Source organism: Vulpes vulpes, chromosome 12, assembly GCF_048418805.1.
Source record: "Vulpes vulpes isolate BD-2025 chromosome 12, VulVul3, whole genome shotgun sequence".
NCBI lineage: Eukaryota > Metazoa > Chordata > Mammalia > Carnivora > Canidae > Vulpes > Vulpes vulpes.
In genome coordinates, this window is record NC_132791.1 from 23,648,784 (window position 1) to 23,666,250 (window position 17,467).

Sequence of the window (17,467 nt, forward strand, 5' to 3'; positions counted from 1 at the left end):
CATGCAGTCTGGCAAATCATTCTTACAAGGACATAATTTTTAAAATGAAGATCAGCTTTAAAAAACTTTTTTTTTTTTTTTAAAGGGGAAGGAGAAACAGAGGAAGAGGGAGAGAAAGAATCTTAAGCAGGCCCAGGGCAGAGCTCAACATGGGGCTCAATCTCAACCCCAAGATGATGATCTGAGCAAAAATCAAGAGGCAGATGCTTAACCAACTGAGCCACCCAGGTACCCCCCAAAACCCTTTTAAAAAAACTATGTTGTTTGGATATTTCTGGTATTTAATTCTTCTACTGTATGAAAAGAGGGTCTAATTTTAACTTCTTAAGCACCTCCATTCCTCCCAAATGCAGATAATAAAGTTTATTAATGTATTCAATCCTGGAAGGTCATAACTTAAAAAAGGATGATAAACTATTCATTTCAAATGCAAAATTGTAGCTACCACTACTCACATTTCTGTAATTACTAATCACGGTTTATCTGCAGTAATTATGTCCTATCACTGTGGGGCAGGGAGAGGATGACAGGGATGGACACTAAACCAAAACATTAAAAAAAAAAAATTAAGTGTTAACTATAGATTTAGAGTTTTTCCACACCTGAGATGGCAAACACCTATGACCAGAGAATAAGAAAGAGAATGTAATACTTCAAATATACTGCTGAAGGGAGCAGTTTAACGTCTGCCTTTGGCCCAGGGCGTGATCGCGGGATCGAGTACCACATCAGGCTCCTTGCAGGGAACCTGCTTCTCCCTTGGTCTGTGTCTCTGTCTCTCTCTCTCCACGTCTCTCATGAATAAATAAATAAAATCTTAAAAAAAAAATACTGCTGAAAAACAGTAAAAATAGGTAGGCTACCTACCCCTCTCTGGTAATTTTAAGTACAATAACCACAGAGACTCTAAAGTTTTATCTACTTAAATACTTCAATATTAAATTACCTGAAATCCACTGGAATGTATATGCTACACTATTGTAGAACTTTTTCTCAAGCTGCTCATTTAAATAAACATAAAGAGGCACTTACACAATGCTAAGTGATTTCAAATCCTCTGATCAAGTCATAGCTTTAAGCATGGTATCTAACAGTCTACTTACCATGAATATCTCCACCCAACTTCTTAGAAGCCATTTAGAACCTGAAAAACAAAGAAATATTTTTAAGCACACGATGTTCTGGGGGGGTATAAACAAATCACTAGAGAAAACTGAGACTACAAAAAAGAAACCAGAGTACTGTCCTCAAACTTCTCAGTCCCAAAATCTCAAAAAAGAAGAGAAAGGAAGAGATATCAGTTTTTCAGAGAAAAATTAAACATTTCTAAAATTTGCATGTTCTAATATATATGTCATATATAAGTATGAGAAAAATAACATACTAACCATTAACCAATTTATATATGGACTATCCAAAGGAAAAAATTACAGGCCACATACCTTCTTGACACAAACTACAAATATGTCAATAACAGATTTAAAAAAATCTCTTTTCATCCAGTAATGCAAACATAGACCTTATGCTGGCAAGTAAGTCTAATAGTAATTTAAGTGGGGAGTGAATGACAATCCTCAGTACTGTTTAATTAGTATAAAATTGTTTTAAGTGAAGGAAAAAACAAAACCACACACCTTGGCATTTTCACACCTTATAAAAGTAGGTATGAAGTCCTGTCTTACATAAATAATCTGAGTTCTTCAACCTGAAAGTCTATCACCCCTGATATGGTATTTATACCTCTAACTTAAAAATGTAAGCAGAAAAAAAAAATAAGGTTAGCTATATGAATTTATGGTCTATTATCTATTAGCCCACATTACAATACACTGGAAGGTATCATACTGAAAAATAATCTACTCTCCAATGAAAGTTAAAAAAAAAAAAAAAAGGAAAAGGGTATTACATCTATCTTGTGAAAATTACTCAAAATGGAATTAAAGTCTGCACAGGGGTTTTTTTTGTTGTTGTTTTTTCGAGGTTGTTTTTAGAAATTAACAAGCTGATTTTTTTAAGTTGTATTTATTCAAGTAATCTTTATACTCAAATGGGGTTTGAACTCATGATCCTGAGATCAAGAGTCTCATGCTCTTCTGACTGAAGCAGCCAGGCACACCCATACACTTTTTTTTTAATATTTTATTTATTTATTTATTTATTTATTTATTTATTTATTTATTTATTTATTTATTTATGAGAGACGGGGGGGGGGGGGGGGGGGGGGGCCAGAGACACAGGCAGAGGGAGAAGCAAGCTCCATGCAGGGAGCCTGACGTGGGAATCGATCCCAGGTCTCCAGGACCACACCCCAGGCTGAAGGCCACACTAAACCGCTGAGCCACGGGGCTGCCCTCCCATACACTTTAAATGGATGAAGTGACAGAGGCACCTGGGTGGCTCAGTCAGTTGAGCATCTGACTCTTAATTTCGGCTTAGATCATCTCAGGGAGATCAAGCTCAGCGTTGAGCCCCAGCCCGTCAGTCTCCACGCTCAGCACAGAATCTGCTTGTCCCTCTCCCTCTGCTCCTCCCCCTCACTCTTTCTCTCTTTCTCACTCTCTCTAAAATAAACTTTTAAAAATCTTAACTAGATAAATATGATACACTGCCATGACAACATGGACAAACTCAAATACATCATGCTAAGTGAAAGAAGCCACGCTACGCTCAAAAGGTTACACATTATATGATTCTACTTATAACAAACTATAGGAATAGAAAATAGGTGAAACTATAGAAATAGAGAAGTAATCTGGCTACCAAGGATTATAAAGGATAGAAAGTATCATGTAAGGAGCACCTGGCTGGCTCAGTCCATAGACCACCCAACTCTTGATCTCAGGGTTGTAAATTTGAGCCCCACAGTGGGTGTAGAGATTACTTAAAAATAAAATATTTTTTAAAAGTAATAAAATTTTTAAAAAGTGGCTGCCTTTAGGTGGTAGGACTAGGAATAATTTATAATATTTCTCTACAGTTTCTGAACATTCTAAGGCAAACGGGTATTTATTTTATAATTTCTTTAAAGTTTTACTTTATTTTTTTAACATTTTATTTGAGAGAGAGAGAGACACAAGCAGGATGAAAGGCATAGAGAGAGGGAGAAGCAGGCTCCCCACTGAGCAGGGAACCCAATGCAGGACTCAATCCCTGGACCCTGGGATCATGACCTGTGCTGAAGGCAGAGGCTTAACCAACTGAGCCCCCTAGGTACCCCTAAAGCTTTTACTTTAAAAGTTTTAGTTTTGGGGCAGCCCCTGTGGTGCAGTGGTTTAGCGCCGCCTGCAGCCTGGGGTGTGATCCTGGAGACCCAGGATCGAGTCCCATGTCAGGCTTCCTGTATGGAGCCTGCTTCTCCCTCTGCCTGTGTCTCTGCCCCTCTCTGTCTCTATGAATAAATAAAATCTTTAAAAAAAAAAAAGTTTTAGTTTTCCAGAATGATATGAGAACAAAATATTCTGTTACTCTAATTAATTCTCTCCAATGGAAAGTTAAAATTATAAAGTATATAGATCATCAATTCTCAAAGAAACAGCAACCATACTGAAAATGATTAAAACTTTTCCTATATGCAGAAAATATTTCATTGGCATGCATGCTACAGCGTCATCAAAATATACATAAATCACAATGCAGTCACACTTCTAAAACCAAGAAGCAAGAGTCTTTGAGTCTCAACCTTCACACACAGGCACATAATCAAGAATGTATTTTTCTAAGTCTCTGCTGGGGAAAAAAGCAGTATTTAAGCACCCAGCAAAGAGCTGCAACAGACAGGTGCAGAAAATGAACATTTTCATCTATGTGTCTCTAGTATTTATTAATATTGTGGGATAGCAGCTGTTTGAAAAAGTGGCTGTTTCTGAGAGGCAAATGGTTTGGGAGAAGCTGGTTGAGCTTCTGATTTAAAAAGTAATTTTGCAAATAACCCCCAGAAGAAGCTAACATCACAAATGTTTTAAGAAATTTCACCAACTTTAAATGGATTCTTTTTTTTTTTAAGATTTTATTTATTTATTCATGAGAGACACAGAGAGAGAGAGGCAGAGACACAGGCAGAGGGAGAAGCAGGATCCACGCAGGGAGCTCAATGTGGGACTCAATCTGGGGTCTCCAGGATCATGCCCTGAACCAAAGGGAGATGCTTAACCACTAAGCCACCCGGGCATCCCAATAAATAAAAATCTTAAAAAAAAAGAAAAATATATTTGCAAGTGATGTATCTGATAAGGAGCTTACACCTAAAATACATAAATAACTCCACAATTCAATAATGAAACAACAATCCAGGGACCCTTGGGTGTCTCAGCAGTTGAGCATCTGCCTTCAGCTTGGGGCGTGATCCCAGGGTCCCAAGATCGATCAGGCTTCCTGCATGGAGCCTGCTTCTCCCTTTACCTATGTCTCTGCCTCCCTCTCTCTCATGAATGAATAAAATCTTTAAAAATAAAAAATAAATTAAAAATAAAAAGAAATAAATGACAATCCAACTAAAAATGGGCAAAAGAATATGAAGAGTAAATTCTTCAAAGAAGACATACAAATAACCAAGAAGTACATGAGATGATGTTCAACATCATTCTTCATTAGTCAGGAAAATGCAAATAAAAAAATTCCCCTCTTGGGACGCCTGGGTGGCTCAGCGGTTGAGTGCCTGCCTTTGGCACAAGGCATGATCCCGGAGTCCCGGGATCATCAGGCTTCCTACATGGAGCCTGCTTCTCCTAATGTCTCTGCCTCTGCCTCTGCCTCTGCCTCTCTCTCTCTCTCTCTCTCTCTCTCTCTCTGTCTCATGAATAAATAAATAATCTTTAAAAAAAGAAATTCCCCTCTCTATCCCCCATGTTAAAGCATGCATGTCTGCAACAAAGCAAAATGTCTATTTAAAAAAAAGTGAGTGAAGGAGCAACTGGGTGGCTCAGTTTGCTGGGCATCTGCCTTCAGCTCAGGTCATGATCTCGGGGTCCTGAGACCAAGCCCCACAATGGGCTTCCTGCTCAGCAGGAGTCTGCTTCTCCCTCTCTCTCTCTGCCGCTCCCCATCACTTGGGCTCTCTCGCGCTCTACTAATAAATATATTAAAATTTTTAAAAAGTGGAAATTAAAATACAGTACCCCTATTACTAAATAAAAGGATGTAAATTCTTTAAAAATATGCCTCAAAAGAGCTGATAAAATATAGATTTTCTATAAGGCTTCTTTTTTTTTTTAAGATTTTGCTTATTTATTCATGAGACACACAGAGAGAAAGGCAGAGACATAGGCAGAGGGAGAAGCAGGCTCCCAATGGGGAGCCCAATGTGGGACTTGATCCTGATCCTGGGACTCCAGGATCACGACCTGAGCCAAGGGCAGACTCAACCGCTGAGCCACCCAGGCATCCCTAGAGGGTTTCTTTAAATATTAAAAATAGTTCAATGAATGCAACTCTTATGTTTCCCACAAACCTTATGAATGTAAGATACTCATATTTGGTCACTTATAGTAAAGATTTTTCTAAGGTCTGCTATGCCATAAAACTTCCCTGTCTCTCAAGGACCAAAAGCACTGTAACAGCTACTTAGGGTCAATTTTTTTTCCTGGAACACTGGGAAAAAAAATCAAGTGAGATATAGATAGATAGATAGATAGATAGATAGATAGATAGATAGATAGTATTTCCTTATAAACTTCCTATATTTTATTTAATTAGACCCATTTCTTATAACATCTTCCTGTAGTCTAAATGTTCAATTATGGGGAAATGATTAAATAAATTATGGAAATTCAAAAGATAAGTTGTAATGTAATTAAGAATGTTTATTAAAAACATAATGAGGGATCCCTGGGTGGCACAGCGGTTTGGCGCCTGCCTTTGGCCCAGGGTGCGATCCTGGAGACCCAGGATAGAGTCCCACGTAGGGCTCCCGGTGCATGGAACCTGCTTCTCCCTCTGCCTATGTCTCTGCCTCTCTCTCTCTGTGTGACTATCATAAATAAATAAAAAAATTAAAAAAAGAAAACATAATGGAAAAATAAGTATACAGCTTTTAAAAAAGATTTGAGAGAGGGAGAGAGGGTACATGCATGCACGCGCATAAGGGGTGAAGGGCAGAGGGAGAGAGAATCCCAAGCAGACTCCTTGCTGAGTGCAGAGCCCAACATGAACTTGATCTCATGACACTGAGATCATGACCTGAGCCAAAACCAAGAGTCAGACACAAACAAATGAGCCACCCAGGCACCCCAAGTACAAGTTTTAAAATGTTTTTACAAGGGGTGTCTGGGTGGCTCAATCAGTTAAGCAACTGCTTTCAGCTCAGGTCATGATTCCAGAGTTCTGGGATTAAGCCCCACAACTGGGCTCCTTGCTCAGCGGGGAGCCTGCTTCTCCCTCTCCCACTCCCCCTGCTTATGCTTTCTCTCTCTCTCTCTAATAAGTAAATAAAATCTTTAAAAAAAAGCTTTTACAAGTTGGACTGAATTACTTAACTATGTAAAAAATGTACAAACACACACACAAAAAAAGACTGAAAAAATACATTTGCCCCCAAAGTAAAACTTTAAGTACTTCAGAGGCGTAAAAATTCTAAGTAATCAAAAATTTCCATTAAAATAAATATAGGGGATCCCTGGGTGGCTCAGCAGTTTAGCACCTGCCTTCAGCCCAGGGCGTGATCCTGGAGACCCGGGATAGAGTCCCATGTCAGGCTCCCTGCATGGAGCCTGCTTCTCCCTTTGCCTGTGTCTCTGCCTCTATCATAAATAAATAAAATCTTAAAAAAATAAAATAAAAATAAATGAATATATTAAAGGAAAAGTATCAAATAGAAATAAAAATAGAACACCTTTTTTTGCACACATCTGTAACTCAAACTTTTACACTAATAAAATGCAGACCTCCCTGAAGCACCAAGGAACTACAGCAATGTTCTATTTTGCCAGTTCAGTGCCACTTCATTCAAATGCTATAAAAAGAACCCCCCCCCCCAAAAAAAGAAACCCCTATAACTTAAATCATTACTTAAAGACATCCAAGAACAAAAAGAGATGGGAAAATAAGTAATAAGAACAGAACTGCAGGGACAGGAAGAGCTAGGGTGAAAGAAACAGAGGAGATGGGATAAGGAATGGAAAAAGGGCAAGGTGAAGAGGATGGGGTAGCAGACCAAGAGAATGCCAAGATGTAGGTCCTTTCAGGATGCCTGGGTGGCTCAGGGGTTTAGCGTGCCTGCCTTCTGCCCAGGGTGTGATCCTGGAATACTGGTATCCAGTCCCACATCGGGCTCCCTGCATGGAGCCTGCTTCTCCCTCTGCCTGTGTCTCTGTCTCTCTGTCTCATGAATAAATAAGTCTTAAAAAAAAAAAAAAAAAAAGACGTAGGCCCTTTCACAAGGGGAAGAGAAAGCCCAAGACAATTATATTGATGTTCTCATTTTCTTTCTTGTATCATTAAATTCCTATTACATGAAATTACATTCTTACAAAAGTTTCCTAATACACAGCAATTTAATATCTCAGTAAGCTATCATAGTCACACATTATACTGCAACAAGAGCTGCAATCAGGAATTTCCCAAGACACAAATGAATCCAGGAAATTCTTTTACAGAAAAGATGGCTCAGAGAATCATCAAATTTCAAGTCTAAAAACAAAGAACAAAAAAAAAAATAATAAATAAAAATAAATAAAAATAAAAACAAAGAACACCCATACAACTGGCATTCATACCAACATGTATATGACAAAAATCACACATGTAGCAACTATTAGTATGTCAATACTATACCATATTCATCAGAAAAAGCTTTATTGGAACGCCTGGGTGGCTCAGCAGTTGAGCATCTGCTTTCGGCTCAGGACGTGATCCCGGAACTCGGAATTGAGTCCCACATCGCGCTCCCTGTGAAGAGCCTGCTTCTCCCTTTGCCTACGTCTCTGCCTTTTCTCTGGGTCTCTCATGAATAAATAAAATCTTTAAAAAAAAAAAAAAAGGAAAGAAAGAAAGAAAGAAAAAGCTTTATTTTCTCACAGATCTCAGAGAAGAAGAGATTTTGGAGCCTCAGTTCCTTCAACAGTAAAAAAAAAGGGGGGGGGGTAGTAGACTGAATTATCAGCCAACTCTAAACAGTAGAATAAAGAAAAGCAACATATTAATGTTTCCAAATCAACTATTCAGTATTCAGAATAAGTGATACCATCATTTACCATAAACTGTAACCTTTTTTTTTTTTTTGTAATATTTTATCATTTGAGAGACAGACGGCATGAGCAGGGGGAGAAGCAGAAGGAGAGAGACAAGCATACTCTCCCAGCAAGTAGTGAGCACAGAACCTGACGCAGGGCTCAATCCCAGAACCCTGAGACCATGACCTAAACTGAAGTCAGATACTTAACCGACCAAGCCACCCAGATGCCCCCACAGTAACTTTTAAAAGATGTCCTTTGCTGACAAAATAAAAAGCTGGCAACCATGTTAATCTTACCCTCATTTTTATTTTAATTTTTATTCATTAGAGAGGCAGAAACACAGGCAGAGGGACACAGGCAGAGGCTCCTGCAGGGAGCCTGATGCCAGACTCGATCCAGCAGATGCTCAACCACTGAGCCCCAATCCTATACCCATTTTACTTTTTTAAAGATTTTATTTATTTATTCATGAGAGACAGAGAGAGGCAGAGACATAGGCAGAGGGAGAAGCAGGGTCTACACAGGAAGCCCAATGTGGGACTCAATCCCGGGTCTCTAGGACCACGCCCTGGGCTGAAGGCAGATGCCAAACCACAGAACCACTCAGGCATCCCCTATCCCCATTATAAATTCTAGTGAAACTCGAAGTCTGGAAACCATTTTCCGATATCACATATAAAATAATAACCTCAAATGAGTATGATTATTTTAAAAATTTATATAGATACATAAATATGTGTATATAAACACAGATATCTTTGCATACTGCATGAGACACAGCAAGAGCTCAACAAAGGTTGGTAAAAATATAACTCAGAAGAGAGTAAACCATTTGCCAAGTACTCTATCTACCAGTAACTACACAAATGTAGATTTTTATTTGAATGTTTAGACTCTTATTCTGAGTAAAGAATATGGCTGTGAACATTGAACTGAGTTTGAGACCTTACTTTCAGTTTCAAGTCTGAGAAATTAGCCAGAGATACTATTTTCAGCATCTATCACTGTCCACAAGCTCTGTGTTTGCAAAACTAAGCCCCCTTATTAATGGCTGCTGCACATCAGCATATTTGGCTAAAGATGGAAGGTCAACAACAGAGGTCAACAGTACACAGATTCATACTAAGGAGCATTTCAGTAACCTTAGTAAGCTTTTCCTTATGCATTAATTTTTCTTTCAGTTCAGCTGGAATACTGCTTATTCACTCAGATTTGTCCTGAGCACTACTGTTTACAGAGAGCAAAAATGGAAAATTTAAATCTGAGTCACCTGCAGAAACAATGGGCCCTGCGATTTTGGAAAAGAGGGGAGTAGGTCTGTGTGAATATGGAAACAAATAAAGGTAAGACAGAGTCTTATAAAGTGGTTATACATAAATAAATAAAAATAAAAAATAAAAAATGTTTAAAAAAAAAAGGGATCCCTGGGTGGCGCAGTGGTTTGGCGCCTGCCTTTGGCCCAGGGCGCGATCCTGGAGACCCGGGATCGAATCCCACGTCGGGCTCCCGGTGCATGGAGCCTGCTTCTCCCTCTGCCTATGTCTCTGCCTCTCTCTCTCTCTGTGTGACTATCATAAATAAATAAAAATTAAAAAAAAAAAATGTTTAAAGTGGTTATATTTGGATGATGAGTTTACAACATGGGGCTTCTGTTTTCTTTCTTTTGTGCTATTATTTGCTTCTCAAGTTTTCTATATTGGGCACATATCTATAGACTGACACACTTATAATTAGGAAAAAAAATCTAGGCAGCAACAAAGGGAAACAATACTCCCAGATACCTGTAAAGGGGACTAAACAGAAACAACACAGTATATAGTATATAACTAATGAAAGACTGTGATCTCAGAGACAGAAAATATAATAAAAATAAATAAATCAGTAGTTTCTAAAACCAGTAAGAATATCATACACCTAGTCTTTGGTTAATAACAGCTGTTTTACATTATTGATGATAAAGGATGCAATGCATGATGAAAAGCTAACGTTATGAATTGCCCCAAGTAACACTGCATCACCAGTCATAAAACAAAAACTATACGAAACAGAAAAACTAGGTAGAAATACATAATTAATAAGACAGATATAGGGGATCCCTGGGTGGCTCAGTGGTTTAGCACCTGCCTCCAACCCAGGGCATGATCCTCGAGTCCTGGGATCGAGTCCTACATCAGGCTCCCTGCATAGAGCCTGCTTCTCCCTCCGCCTGTGTCTCTGCCCCTCTCTCTCTGTGTGTCTCTCATGAATAAATAAATTTTTTAAAAATAATAAGACAGATATAATCTGTATTATATCAAAAGCACCCTGAAAGCAGAATATACCCAAAGTACCCACAGAACACTTTACAAAAACGTAAGGAAATATTAGGCCACAAAGAAAATTCCAATAAATATTCAAAATCAGAAATAGCACAGCCAAGGTGCCTCAGTGGCTCAGTTGGGGTGTCTGCCTTCCACTCAGGTCATGATCCCAGGGTCCTTGGATCCAGCCCCACATCGGGCTCCTTGCTTGGCAGGGAGCCTGCTTCTTCCTCTTCTGCTTGTGCTATCTCAATCATTATCTTTGTCTCCCTCTCTCAAATAAATAAAATCTTTTAAAAAGAGAGCAAGAAAGACTGACACAGAACAGCCAGTAACAGTCCAAAGGCAAAAAAATTAGAAATTAATTACATCAGGGGGCACCTGGGTGGCTCAGTGGTTGAGCATCTGCCTTATGCTCAGGTCATGATCCTGGGGTCCTGGATTGAGTCCCGCATCAGGCTCCCCGCAGGGAGAATGAGTCTCCCTCTGCCTATGTATCTGCCTCTTTCTGTGTCTTTCGTGACTAAATAAATAAAATCTTAAAAAAAAAAAAAAAAAAAAGATACAAAGGAATAAACTAAAGACCTACTAAAAGAAAAGAGGACTTATATAATTGGAAAAACAGATAATAAACCTTGGGTAGGACATGTAACATCATTAAGATCTATCCTCCAGGGCAGCCCCAGTGGCTCAGGGGTTTAGTGCCACCTTTGGCCTGGGGCCTGATCCAAAGATTAAATAAATAAAATCAAAAAAGAAAAAAGAAAAAAGAAAGAAAGAAAAAGTTAAGCAATGATTTTGTAGTTACTAAGTAGTTTGAAATCATAAAGCCTATGGGAGACTAACATAATGTAAGAACTGGAAAGTAATGACTAGTTAAAAGTTAGAATAGGGAGTCATAACAAAGCATCAGCCTAATTAGATATTTTTAATCAGTATCTTAACCAATTCATTTTTTATCCCTATCCCCTCTATCTTAACCAATTCATTAAAAATTATTGAAATTCTCAAATGAATTTTTAAAAAATTTTTAATGTAAAAAAAAAAGTATGATGTCCCAAAAGGAAATATAGCCACAAACCTATTAATTTGACCTTTATAAAAAGATTTTATTTATTTATTTGAGAGAGAAAAAACAAACAGGGGAAAGGGCAGAAGGAGAGGGAGAAGCAGACTTCCCTGTTGAGCATGGAGCCTGACATGGGGCTTGATCCCAGGAGCCTGACATGGGGCTTGATCCAAGGACCCTGGGATCATGACCTGAGCTGAAGGCAGATGCAACTGAGCCATCCAGGTGCCCCTGATCAATTTTAAATTATAAATTAGGCACAGTAAGAAATAAACAATAAAATCGAGCAATTAAAACAACATACTATAATAAATTATGTGAATGTGGTCCCTAAATGTCTTATTGTACTATACTCCCCCTTCTTATTATCATGTAAGATGATAAAATGACTGTGTGATAAAGTGAGGTGAGTTACATAGGCATTGTGACGTACCATTAGGCTACTGCTGACCTTCGGATGACATACCAGAAGGAAGATCATCTGCTTCTCTGAAGTTTATATTGTTTGTTCCCTGGTACTACACAATGTTCCCTTTGGGGTATGAGTACTCAAATTTGGTGAACAAGGCTCTATTGGTTTTTTGTTCCCATGGGGAAAACCATTCAGATTTCACGTGACTCCAAAAGTCAGAATGATGTAATGTACTGAGTCTGAAGACTGCTGGAAGAACAGAAAAATAATGTGTTATTATTCCTCTCAGATATTTAGCTTCTTCATGTAAAAATACAAATTAACGGGATCCCTGGGTGGTGCAGCGGTTTAGCGCCTGCCTTTGGCCCAGGGCGCGATCCTGGAGACCCGGGATCGAATCCCACGTCGTGCTCCTGGTGCATGGAGCCTGCTTCTCCCTCTGCCTGTGTCTCTGCCTCTCTCTCTCTCTGTGACTACCATAAATAAATAAAAATTTAAAAAAAAAATACAAATTAACCAATTATATTGTATTGGCTACTTGTAGAGTGAAATACGGTTATTAGTGTTAAATAGTAAGCATTTTCTTTTTTGAAAAGTGGGTGTGGACTGTGTGTATTTACTGAGTCATAGATTCAACAAGTGATTACATGTGTTTATGTGCTCTCAAAACTAAGAATATGAAGGAAGTCTTCTGGTATTTTTCTTACATGAGAACATAAAAGCCACAAGTCTACAGTTATAAAAGAATATATCCAGACCCTTAATTCTGAAAAAAGTTGTCAGAGATCATTTGTTCCAGGCTTCTCATTTTATAGAAGCAGTCCTGAATTTTTTTTCCCCCCAAAGGTTTTGAAGGCTCTAAACCATCCCAAATTGATGGAAGAATTAAGGCTGGAACTCATATTTTTAACTGTCTAGGATGCTCTTTTCTCTCTTATAGACTCTTTTTTTAAGATTATATTTATTTGAGAGAGAGAGTGTGTGCACAGAGGGAGAAGCAGATTCCTCACTGAGCAGAAAGCCCAACGTGTGGCTCAATTCCAGGACCCTGAGATCATGACCTGAGCCAAAAGCAGACGCTTAACCAATTGAGCCACCTCTCTCTTATATTCTGGCATAAACTATGATGTGACTTTTTTTAATAGCTGGGGAGGATATGACATTTTTGGTTCAGTTACTTCTTGAAATTACTGTTCCCCCAATGTTAATTCACAATTTAAAGAACTGAGGTGGGACGCCTGGGTGGTTCAGTGGTTGAGCATCTGCCTTTGCCTTAGGGTGTGATCCTGGACTACCAGGATGGAGTCTTGCATCGGGCTCCCTGCAGGGAGCCTGCTTCTCCAGCTGCCTATGTCTTTGCCTGTGTCTCTCATGAATAAATGAATAAAATCTTAAATAAAATAAAATAATAAAATAAAAAAAAAAAACTGAGGGGAGCCTGAGTGGCTCAGTTAAGGGGTTGACTCAATTGATTTCAGCTGAGGCTTATGCTGCCCACAGAGTCTGCTTAAGATTATCTCCCTCTCTCTCTGTTCCTCCACTCTCATGTGTGCACTCTCCCCCTCTCTCTAAAATACAAATAAAATCTTTTTAAATATGGGTAGCCTGGGTGGCTCAGCAGTTTAGCACCACCTTCAGCCCGGGGCCTATTCTTGGAGACCCAGGATCAAGTCCTGCATTGGGCTCTCTGCAAGGAGCCTGCTTCTCCCTCTGCCTGTGTGTCTCTGCCTCTCTCTCTATGTGTCTCTCATGAATAAATGAAATCTTTAAAAAATATATATTTTTAAATATTTAAAAATAAATAAAACTGATCATATGTTCATATGTACAGGAAAAAATATAGTACAGAACTTCCTCAACTTATGATGAAGTTACATCTCAATAAACCTACCATAAATTGAAAAAATCTTTCTTTTTTAAATCTTATGTCAAAAACACATTTAATATACCTAACCTACTGAACACCATAGCTTAGCCTAGACTACCTTAAATGTGCTCAGAATACTTACATTAGTTTACATATGGGCAAAATAATATGACAAAGTCTATTTTATAATAAAGTGTTGAATATTTCGTGTAATTTATTGAATACTATACTGAAAGTAAAAATCAGCTGTATAGGTACAAATTGGTTATAAGGTATCAGCTATTTACCCTCATGGTCACATGACTGAGAGCTTCCACTGGTTACTACTACTGCCCAGCATCATAAGAGTATCATATCACATACAGCTAGCCTGGGAAAATATCAAAATTCAAAGTACAGTTTCTACTGAATGCATACTGCTTTCATATCATAAAGTCAAAAGTTATAAATTGAACTATTATAAGTATGGGATAATATAAGTATTATATTATCTGTATGTATACAGATACATAGGATTCACTACTATCCAAAGTTTCAGGCATCCACTGGGAGTCTTAGAATATAACCCCTTGCAGTTTAGGGAGGACTACTGAACACGAAAGAATCTTGCTTCCATATTTTACAACTGAAAAACCCTAATATGAAAAAAAAAGGGGGGGGGGGACACCTGAGTGGCTCAGTGGTTGAGCATCTGCCTTTGGCTCAGGGAATGATCCCGGAGTTCCCAGATCGAGTCCCATATCAGGCTTCCTGCATGGAGCCTGCTTCTCCCTCTGTCTGTGTCTCTGCCTCTCTCTCTCTCTCTCTCTCTCTGTGTCTCTCTCATGAATAAATAAATAAAAACTTTTAAAAAATTAAAAAAAGAAAAACCCTAATATGAAATAGTTTATAATAAAAAGACACAAAAAGCACACAGATCTTTTAATTAATCTCAGTTGCTTTAGGTATCTATTAAGTAAGCATCTATCAAAATGAGTCAAAATTTACCTCTGATAACAAAACTCAAGGGTGCCTGGATGGCTCAATTGGTTCAGTTGTGTCTATCTTCAGCTCAGGTCATGATCCTGGGGTGCTGGGATCAAGCCCATGTTGAGCTCCCTGCTTTGTGAGGAGGCTGCTTCTCCCACTCTCTCTGCCCATCCACCCTCCTCCTGCTCATGCTCGCTCTCTCGCTCTCTCTCAAGCAATTAAATAAATCTTGGGGAAAAAAATATATTCTTCTTACCAATAAAAAGATTAACAATATAAGAAATTACATTAAATGATACAATGGAATGAATCTAAAAAGGGTTATAATAAAGATTAATAATACGACAACAGTTACTCCCTAGGTTTACTAGCACCTCGTCACCTTCCTAAATCTTATTTTAATAAAAGTACTTCCACATTTCAATGGCTTATACTTACTCTAAGGAACAAAAAAGGTGGTACCAGAAGCCCATGACCTATAGTAAGAAATCCATACATCTTTATACTGACATAATTATGAATCCTTGGCAATCAAAGAAAACCCTCTATAAACGCATAAGATTTAATTTCAACATACTAATACACTAAATCTTTCATAACTCTCCTGGAAAATAATCAAAACTCTACCATCCACCACAGAATAAGAAAATATTCCACTAAGTCTCTTCTCTCACCATCACATGAAGTTCAAAGTTTTAAAAAGAATGAGGATACTAGTGTACAGTATTTTGGACTAAAAGAAAGAAAAAAAAAATCACAGCACATTACAAAAACTTCAACATAGTAGACTACGTCTGTTTTATAAAATATAGATACTACCTTTTCACAACCATGTTGAACAAAGATACAAATCATACCAGGTCACTGGAACAAAGTTATTTAAAAATAATATATCCCCCCCAAAAAATAATATATCCCAGTGTCTGATTTAGACACTAGAATTACCAACTGGAAATACCATAAATATAATTTATTGGTTTGCTCCACGACAGAAGCAAAAACTTTTGTCAAAATGTTTAAGAAATTTCAAATAGGGATCCCTGGGTGGCACAGCGGTTTGGCGCCTGCCTTTGGCCCAGGGCGCGATCCTGGAGACCCGGGATCGAATCCCATGTCGGGCTCCCGGTGCATGGAGCCTGCTTCTCCCTCTGCCTGTGTCTCTGCCTCTCTCTCTATTTCTCTGTGACTATCATAAATAAATATTTAAAAAAAAAAAAAATTTCAAATATAAAAAGTTTAACACATGGAACATATGTAATACAGAATTACTTCCAATATAAATATAAGTATAAATCGTATAATCTCTCATCTCCCAAAACAATTTTTTTTTCCATTGAGGCATTTTATTTGCACGTATGAATTACATCCCTAGAAAAAGAATCCCAGGATTTTCCCTCCTGTGTGTTTTCGTCTTGCTTCTTCGTGGTCCATGATGCCAGCTGAGGTTGTCAGTACAATGAAACCAAACTGGCGGTATGGGAGCAGGTTATTCTGCCATTCTTCTAGATCTTTCGGTTGTACATCAAATCTGAGACTGATCACTCCACACTTGTTTAACCTGCCTGTGAGGTTCACAACAATTTTCCCAGCTCTGTGATCATCAATGATTTCAAATTCGCCAATGTAACCATACTTCATCATCAGAGTGAGAAATCGGACAATGGGATCCCTGGGTGGCACAGCGGTTTGGCGCCTGCCTTTGGCCCAGGGCGCGATCCTGGAGACCCGGGATCGAATCCCACGTCGTGCTCCTGGTGCATGGAGCCTGCTTCTCCCTCTGCCTGTGTCTCTGCCTCTCTCTCTCTCCCTCTCTCTGTGACTATCATAAGTAAATAAAAAAATTTAAAAAAAATAATAAAAAATTAAAAAGAAATCAGACAATGACTTTGGAGCATGGCCTGATAAGAACCTGGTGCTTGCCTCTCTTTTCAGCATTGTTGATGCTCTTGAGAGCATCTGCCAGGACGTTCATGCGCACCATTGTGGTGGCTCAGAGCGATGGCGGAAAGAGTCCCAAAACAATTTTATGAACTCTATAATACAATGCACAAATTACCCAACCATGCACAAGCAAATTAACTTACCTAATATGTTAAGTACTGCACAGTATTTTCAGGAAACTGAAATATTGGCACTGTAAGCAACACAGGCAGTTTGGAAACCTGTCTGTAGCACAACAAAGCCACAGCTGGCCAGCCCCACCTTAAAAATCAGGCCACTACTGACTTCAAATAACAAAGCATCAATTCTTTTCTAAATAATAAGTAAGAAGGAGTACCTGGGTGGCTCAGTTGGCTGGGCATCTGGCTTTGGCTCATGATCTCAGGGGTCCTGGGATGGAGCCTCAGTCAGGCTCTGCACTCAGTTGGGGGACTGCTTGTCCCTGTGTCCCTCCCCAGACTCATACTCTCTCTCAAATGGATAAAATATTTTAAAATAATAACTAAAAAACAAGAGAGAAATAAAACCAAACAGTGATTTTTTTTTTTTTAAGATTTTATTTATCTGAGAGCGAGAGAGAGAGCACCAGTGTGGGGAGGGGAAAGAGGGAGAAGAGGACTCCCTGCTGACCAGAGAGCCCAATGCAGATTCGATCCCAGCACCCTGGGATCATGACCTGAGCTGAAGGCAGACACTTAACCAACTACCCAGGTACTCCAAAAGGTGATTGTTTAAAAAGGT

At 38.7% G+C, this 17,467-nt stretch overlaps 1 protein-coding gene across 5 annotated transcripts in view; it reads right to left on the reverse strand.

The window, feature by feature from the left end:
• Window positions 1–17,467, reverse strand: part of UBAP1 (ubiquitin associated protein 1) — a 56,729-nt gene that overhangs the window by 26,866 nt on the left and 12,396 nt on the right. For 2 of the 5 annotated variants that reach the window (XM_026008961.2, XM_072728085.1), the window contains exon 2: window positions 1,104–1,144. In XM_026008961.2, coding sequence (XP_025864746.2) covers window positions 1,104–1,137 — 34 coding nt within the window. In that variant the 5' untranslated portion in view covers window positions 1,138–1,144. Of the gene's footprint in view, window positions 1–1,103; window positions 1,145–7,767; window positions 7,954–11,970; window positions 12,199–17,467 lie in introns of those variants that run through there. The other 3 variants (XM_072728083.1, XM_072728082.1, XM_072728084.1) reach the window with 3 other exon arrangements.